The 8,743-nt window shown below is 39.0% G+C and overlaps 1 protein-coding gene across 3 annotated transcripts in view; it reads right to left on the reverse strand.

Annotated features, from left to right (window-relative positions):
• phactr3a (phosphatase and actin regulator 3a) overlaps positions 1-8,523 on the reverse strand; it is a 56,375-nt gene extending 47,852 nt beyond the window's left edge. For 2 of the 3 annotated variants that reach the window (XR_007927408.1, XM_051879433.1), the window contains exon 1: positions 6,305-8,523. Coding sequence is in view for 1 of the 3 variants with exons in the window: in XM_051879433.1 (XP_051735393.1) it covers positions 6,305-6,410 (106 nt within the window). In the remaining 2 variants the exon portion in view is untranslated. Of the gene's footprint in view, positions 1-1,914; positions 1,992-6,304 lie in introns of all 3 variants that reach the window. The other variant, XM_051879435.1, reaches the window with a different exon arrangement.
• Between the last annotated feature and the right edge of the window lie 220 nt (positions 8,524-8,743).

The raw sequence follows: 8,743 nt of genomic DNA on the forward strand, positions 1-8,743 counted from the left end.
ATTGCCCCCTATACCCTTAAATAAGGCACTATTTGAGGGGACAGCCATTTGTAGTGGTGTCCAAAACCATAGTGGACGGTATCGAGTGCCCTCATTCAATCCCACAATGCACCGCAATAATGAGTGTACAACTGATGTACGCTCAACCAGAGATGGACTGCGTCCAAAATCGCATACTTTCTTGAGTAGGTACTTATTTTGAATTGAGTAATTACTTCACGACCACTAAAAAGTATGTTCTATATAGTATGAATGTGTGTAGTATGAATGTAATCCGGATGTACTACATCCGCCATGTTATCATGTGACCTACCAGCATCAGTTGAGTCGCTTTATTCACTAATCCTCTCCCGTGGCCTCATGGGATAGTAAAGTGTCCATCGTATACAAACTTCAGAATCACGCCAGAAGTAGTAGGTTATCCGGGTACTTTTTGCCTACTCTTTTATGAGTACTGTAAATTCGGACATACTTATTTTGTCACAACTATATAGTAGGGAAGTATCCGATTTAAGATGCAGCCATGGTCTTAATATTGCCTTCAAGTGGCTTTGACTCAATGGCTAGAGAATACCCATAATTCACTGTGAGAATTGTGCGTCTAATGGATTTCTGGGTCTCGCCAGAAGATGGCGTCCGCAGCTGAATCATCCATTCATCTATTTTCCAAACCGCTGGTCCAATGTGGCAACAACGTAATATCACAGGTATACATTCATTTTTAATTGGTTATTTAATTATTTAATTAAGGCTCATTTGCTAGTTTCCATGACAGAGCTCAAGGCAAATCTTTTCATTACTAGTGGAGCTGCCAGTTTGCTAAGTTTTCAAATAATTATTAAACCGCAAGCACAAGCTATACAAAAGTGACAACTCTTCCGGTGCACTCAGTGTCCGAATTCACTCACTCGTTTTCATTCATTCCCTCAAATTAACTATATTAGTGGACTATAGGCAATAGTGAATGAGGGTATAGGAACCGATTTCGGACACAGCCTAAATGTACCTCTAGGGCCATTTTCCTGGTTGCATTCGTATCGCCAGTAGGAACTCTGAAGTGACGTAAGCCGGCCAACAGCAACGTCATTAAAGAGCGACATTCAACAACTGTAAGATGGAGGATGCAGTGATCGGCTGAGTAGTGCCTGGACTTCGGCGTTGGTACATCTATCACTGTATATGTAAACTGTGTGTTTAAATGACTTTCTAAAAATGGTGGATTCTGGTATTTCGTACAGCAGACGTTCAGCCAATCAACATACACTTTCATCACTGGTAGTTCCTATTGTGCTGGGTTAGACCCTACTCTGAAGCAGGAGCTACTTTAGTCCCCCCAAAAGGCGTTTCTAGAACTGAAATGGTTCCCAGTTCCTGCGGAGTGAACAAGGCCAAAAAGCGGGTACTTCTGCCAATAGTTAGCTATAGGAACTATGAAAACGTTCCTCTGGTGCTAAAGCCCCTAGTGATCAATTCTAAAAAGAACCATTTTTTAGTGTGCAAAAGAACATTTTAATAATCTACAGAGCCTTTTTACACTATAAATAACCTTTTGTGGAAAGGAAAGGTTCCATGGATGTTAAAGGTTCTTCATGGAACCATTAATGGCAATAAAGAACATTTATTTTTAAGAGTGTGGAATGATAAAATGCAACGACAGATATTCTTATTAAGAAGGAAAGTGCTAAAACAGCATCATCACAAACCGAAGTGTTAACAGGCATCTGTGAGTGGTGTGAACTTCCACATTGTTAAATCGTGATGCAGCAGTCTTCTCCAGGCATGATGTGCATTACAGCAGACATTTAATTAATGAATGTTGAGCTCAGGAACAGAATAATGCATCACCCACAGTACCAACCACCAAAACTAGTCGATGAATACCAGAAAAGCACTAGTAAAGCATGCCAAACTCACTCGATTACTCCCTCTCTCTATCTCGCTCTCTTACAGCTGGCATATCTTTCTTAGCTCCATCGGTCTTCCCTGTGCTCCTGTAATACAGACATTTTAATGCAAACGTAATTCATTAAATGCATTATTTTTAAGATAATCATTAAAGCGACACTCAAAGCAGCCCTTTTTCTATATAACTGCTGAGCATCTGACCAATATTAATCTAGAAATGCATCTCCTCTGTATTTAAAGGCCTAAAAATACCTGCACTCAACAGTGAACAATCTCTTGTAAAAATGTACTGCTCCCACGCTAGCAGAATGGAAGTACCAGCGTATGTCAAGTTACATCTGATTTTTTTTTCCATCACTAAAAAGAGTAAGGTTAACTTGACTCTTGGTCTCATTGATTGGTAGCACAGCCATGATGAAACAGTGGTCCCTACAGAACAAACCAATAAACCTAAAAGTGACACTGTGGGGGATTCAAAGAAGTTGTCTTCATCACAATTGATTTTAAGTTCAGATTGAAAAGATCAACTGCTCTTTTCTCTTCATCTTTCCCAAGACAGAACAGGATTGCTTGGCCACTGTGCATTATTTCCAGTCCACAAGGACACTGGGGATCATGAATGTCTCAAATTTATATATATATATATATATATATATATATATATATATATATACACACACACACACACACACACACACATACATACACTGTGGTGTAATGAGGAGGCAAAGTATAATTTAATGTATTGACAGCCCTAATATATATATATATAAAATGTAAATTAATGTCCCTGTTACACTTAATTTTCCTGGTTAAATAAACATTATATACAAAAGAGAGACCAAATGCAATTTTATTTTGTATTATTACACTTACTATGTAATGTTCTATTAACATTCATTTTTACATTACAAATAAATATTTAACGCACGAACCAATCATATCCAATCATAACCGATCATATTCAATCATTGCGCGATGGAGGCATTGCCTCTTCTCTCGTGACTTTCCCCCATTCGTTCATTCTCAATTACCCCCCACTAAACCCAGTGTACCCACTGTAACTTCACTTGCGGGAGTCGCTGTTGAACAGCGTTACTTCATAAAAACGAGTGACTTTTACACTTTTTAATGTCACATTTTGTAACATTTGCATTGTTTTATTTTTGTAATATTGATTATTTTCTCATCCAGTTTTTTTGAGGAGACACTACCCCCCTTGCCTCCTCAGAGGAAACGCCCCTGATATATACATACTGTAATGCAGGGGTGCACAATCCTGTTCCAGGAGATCTACCTACCTGCAGAGTTCAGATCCAACCCTGATCCAACACACCTGTCTGTAATTATCAAGTGCTCCTGCAGATCTTAATTAGCAGGTTCAGGTGTGTTGGATCAGGGTTGGAGCTGAACTTTGCAGGAAGGTAGATCTCCAGAAACAGGATTGTGCACCCCTGCATTACAGTATGTATGTATCAGGAGCTTTTCCTCTGAGGAGGCAAGGGAGGTAGTGTCTCCTCAAAAAAACGATGAGAAAATGCTGTCCTCATTCATGTGTTTTGGAGAAGGTGTGGCTTTGGAAAGAGCTCTGAAGGAAGGGTGGGTTCTTATGCTTTCAAAGCTAGCTTGGTATTGCTAGCCTCTCCGAAATTGCTTACCCTACCTTTAATACACAGAAAGAGATTAGTTTATTCAACAGAAACTCAAAATATTATGTTATCTGAACAACATGATAACAAATCATGGAAATTATTCTTTACACTGTAGTGCTAGACAGTACGGAGCCCTGCACATGACATGCAAGAAAAAAAAATTAAATCGTGCGCATAATTTACGAATTCGTTCCCTTGATTTACTAGATTTGAGGGAAATTGAGGGAACGAAATAGCAAATCGTGCGCACGTTTTAGTAAATCGAGGGAACAAAATAGTAAATCATGCGCACGAATTAGCCTACTATTTTTTTCCTGCATGTCATGTGCGGGGCTCCGTAAGACAGCACTCAGTCAATGCATTCATTTAAACTGCTTATCAGAGTGAATGACAGAAACGGAGAAACATCATGCAGTTATTTCATTCTACTAAATAATGACCCAGCAGCTGAATGTGACACAATTAATTAGCCTTAGGGGTCATTTACATTACACCGTTTTCAACTAAAAACAGAATACGTATGCGTTTTGGCCATTCATTTACACAACAACTGAGTTTTGGGGGCCTGAAAATGCACACTTTTGAAAAAGGTTTCAGAGTGCACGTTTTTGAAAATGATACGTTATCGTCTCCGTGTAAACTACAAAAACAGGAATTTGTGAAAACGGTGACGTCATGTGCATGCGTATTAGGCACATCTGTAGGCACGTAGTGTTTCTTTACAAAGTGACATCGCCAACTAGTGGCCTGGCAGCAGAATACAGCGTTTTTAAATGTTTTCACGGATCCATGTGAATGGGGATCGTTTTCACAATGTTGTCGTCTGTGCACGAAAAACGCAAAGGAAAAACGTTTTCGATTTTAGTACATCGTTGTTGTGTAAATGTGCCCTCAGAGGGATTTGTTGTTTTTGATGTCACTTTGAATTATAGAAGTGGCAATCTGATAGATTCATGTGCTGTTATTATTATTTATTTAATAGAAAACAAAAAATGAATGGTTTAAAGGGATAGTTCACCCAAAAATAAAAATTATCCCATGATTTACTCACCCTCAAGTCATCCTAGGTGTATATGACTATCTTCTTTCAGATGAACACAATCGGAGATAAATTTAAAATATCCTTAGTCCTCCAAGGTTTATAATGGTTGTGAATGGGGGTGCCACGTTTTGAAGCCCACATTTCTGGTACGGTTGTCCACTGGAAGCTAGTTATTTGAATTTATAAAGTTTTAAATATGGATATTTTTCTTACAAAAACACATTGCTTCACTACAGAAGCCCTTTATTAACCCTCTGGAGTCATATGGATTACTTTTTTTATGGATGGATGCATTATTTTTGGCTTCAAAACGCAGCCCCCCATTCACAACCGTTATAAAGCTCGGAGGAGCAAGGATATTTTTAAATATATCTCCAATTGTGTTCATCTGAAAGAAGATAGTCATATACATCTAGGATGGCTTGAGGGTGAGTAAATTATGGGGTAATTTTCATTTTTGGGTGAACTATCCCTTTAATATAGGTCAGATTAAACATATAGACAATTGGTTAGTTAAAATGATTTGAAATAAAAGCAGGGGTTGACTAGTGTAGAACCTACTGTATGTTTTGTTCCTGGCTACCCTAATATACAAACAATATATTAAATATTTTTAATCATACCCCATTGGGGGCTGCTGAGCCCTGCAATACTAAAATCCAAGAAACGCCCCTGCTACACAGATAAATATATTAAATATTCAGCAAAATTCAAGTAAAACAACAACAATTACTGCTTACTGATGCATGAATAAATATTTAAATCCTATAATATTATTTTGTACACCAGTAATGAGAATTGTGGTTAACTGTCATGAAAATAATGTCACAATGCACAAAAACTTAGGCTTAATTTTACTTAGCTTCTATTTCTAGTTTCTTATTATAGTACAGTCTTGTATTTCTTTCCTCTGAATTTGGGGTGTAATATGACCCATACATTCTTGACAGGTTTGATGAGATTCACCCATTCTATGATGACAGTGAATACACACAAGCTATTTCAGACCACACCAAATACTCCAAATGACAGACTCTATGAGATTTTTGTACACCATCAAAAAAAAAAAGAGACTTTTGTACAGCATCAAGAAACACCACGCCTGGGACTACATCAGTTTCTTCTGGAGACTCCATTGACCTGCTCTGTTGAATAGGCAGGAGCAGTGAATGCGCAGTCTCAGTGCGGAACGAAGGTATCAGACACACCAGCCAATGTTGCCAAAGCAGCAAAAATGCATCTCATTTCATCAGGTCTTTAATAGCAAACCTGTATTAAATGCTCACAGAGATTGCACACGGAAGGACGTGCACGAGACAAAAGACAACGCGGATCCTCCCTCAATGAAAAAATAGGATCTAAATCTTTTTGTCTGCTCATTATGAATTGTAGCATAAGCCACAGTTGGTAATCTCTAGACTGTCTGCTATGCTGTTTTTTTCTTTCTGTCTCTCAACGTCTCGTTATAGCAACTATAACACAGATCCATAGGGAAATATCACTATGGTACCCAGATGCATTTCAACGGGATACAGAGCATCAAATGCGGCGTAATTTGATTGATCTCAATCGTGCAGCACACAACATTCAAATGAAAGAGGAGGCTATTAGCGCAGATTATGGAGCCACTTTCACCTCCATCGCGCGTGGAAATGAAAAGCGCTTATTCTAATGGCATCTCCAGACAATAAATGCATCATCTTACCTGCGCTGTGCGAGAGATCAATGCCAGACTCGCTGAGGATGTTCGGGTCACTTTGAGATCTGCCTCTGTGCAGAAGACATTTGTCTATTCCATCCGATGAAGCCATGAGGAGCTCTGAATAAGATATTGAAATCCCTTTCGGAGGCAGTCAAACCCGCTGGTGAGGCGGATGTGTCTCGGTCTAGGAGCATCCAGCAGCAGGCATGCTGAATTAGAACCCTTTACAGTGGCTGGCTGTGTGTGTGTGTGTCTCTCTGTGTGTGTGTGTGTGTGTGTGTGTGTGTGTGCATGAGGGAGGGAGACCGAGTGTGTCTGTCATAAGGGCTGGGGTATTTGTGTGTGTACGCGCGCGCGCAGATGCCACCTTTATCCACTCCACAATGACCCACTGACAAGCGAGCATCCGTTCTGAATCACAGGATGCTATCACATGACGTTTTTACAGCGGCTTCATAAATGAATTCATTCATTTGGGCTTTTTATAGACGGTAGACCTTAAAGTAGTGTTTCGTTCGAATCGCTGTTTTTAAAGGGAATGAATCTTGGAATACTGCATTGTTTATTATAAATGATTTATCCGTGCACATCATTATTTTATTATTATTGTTTTATTTTAATGCATGTGTCCTCGTAATCTTTAATCAAAATAACTTCGCTTTCCTCATGCAGCGACATCTCTTCTCTTCTCTGATGACGTGTTTACTTTCGCGAGGGCGGGACAACCTGTCACAGCAAACCACTATGATTAAATCAGTTCCTGGTGGACAAAATCAAAATCCCACCCTACATTTTTTTCTTGTTCGAGAACCTTTTTCCCTTGGATATACATCACGATAAGGAAGAAAAGACTATCGCAAATTCCATTTCATGCCAACTGAGAAAATTAGATTATTGTGACTCATGTGAAGGGCCATTAATAATGCTGCGTTCACGCCATGTCGTAATTACCGTAGGATCGAGATGACGTGAGAACACGTGACATTCTATTCGGAGCTGTTCACATCCTCGGACTGGGAATTATTTGTTTCTATGGCACCACTATCAACGCCTAGAATCTGCAGTGGTCAGGGGGTACAGCGGTCATGTGGTACAAGTAGGAGCTTTCAGAAATTTTCCAGCTTACAAGCTGTACGAGGCCGTGAATGCCTTTTACAAGTCGAAATCTTGAAATTACGGTAATTTTAATGTGACATGAATGCACTTTAAGCCCTTCGCTGAATGAATGTTTCGAGCCCAAGCAACATCGGATTGGATTTTGTTCTCAAACTTGTTGAATGAAATTGGACATCTTCTTCGTGAACAAATTAAATGAACTTACACATTTGCTCATTTAAGGGTAAGCATGCAGAAGAATTATAATTAAATGACTGATAATACACAATAAATTTTAATAAGACCTATTCTGGTCGACTCTTTGTTAACAAATCGGTTGAGTGAATGATTCAAGTGACTCACACATAACACAAAAATACACTAAAAACTATAACTATAATGATAACTGTGAGTCATTTAATTATAATTCTTCTCCACTCTTACTCTTACTTCTGGTTTACTTCCAGGTTGGCCTACAAAAATATGTCATCCCTGCACCTATTATCGTCCTTGGTGTGAAAGGGCCTTAAAGGAATGAAAATTTGCTGATAATTTACTCACCCCCATGTCATCCAAGATGTTCATGTCTTTCTTTCTTCAGTCGAAAAGAAATATTATTGAACTTCAGCGGGGTTGCGGTTTCAGTGCAGCTTCAAAGCGCTCTACGCGATCCCAGACGAGGAATAAGGATCCTATCTAGCGAAATTTTTTTCTAAAAAAAAAATAAAAATTTATATACTTTTTAACCACAAATGCTCATCTTGCACTGCTTTGCAATCCGCACACATGACGTAATCACGTTGGAAAGGTCATGCGTGATGTAGGCGGAAGTACCGAGCAAGTGTTTACGAAGTGAATGTGCAAAGACTACGTCAAATGGCCTTTACTAAAAAAAAGGTAAAACAATGATATTGGATGATTTTAAAGTTGGAGGAGGAATTTAGATGGAGTTTTTCATCCTACCGTGGTACTTCCATCTACGTCACGCGTGACCTTTCAACAGTGCGTGGCACAGAGCAGTGCAAGACGATCATTTGGTGTTAAAAAGTATATAATTTCGTGTAGAGCCCTTTGAAGCTGCACTGAAACTGACATTTGGACCTTCAACCCGTTGAACCCCACTGAAGTCCGCTATATGGAGAAAAATCCTGGAATGTTTTCCTCAAAAACCTTAATTTCTTTTCGACTGAAGAAAGAAAGAAATAAACATCTTGGATGACATGGGGGTGAGTAAATTATCATGAAATTTTCATTCTGAAGTGAACTAAACCTTTAACTCTACAGAAAGAGCCACTGAAGGAATCTGAATGAATCTTTTAAGGCAGACGAATTGAAAGGATTCGAATC

The sequence above is a fragment of the Ctenopharyngodon idella genome, chromosome 22 (genome assembly GCF_019924925.1).
Source record: "Ctenopharyngodon idella isolate HZGC_01 chromosome 22, HZGC01, whole genome shotgun sequence".
Classification (NCBI taxonomy): Eukaryota; Metazoa; Chordata; class Actinopteri; order Cypriniformes; family Xenocyprididae; genus Ctenopharyngodon; species Ctenopharyngodon idella.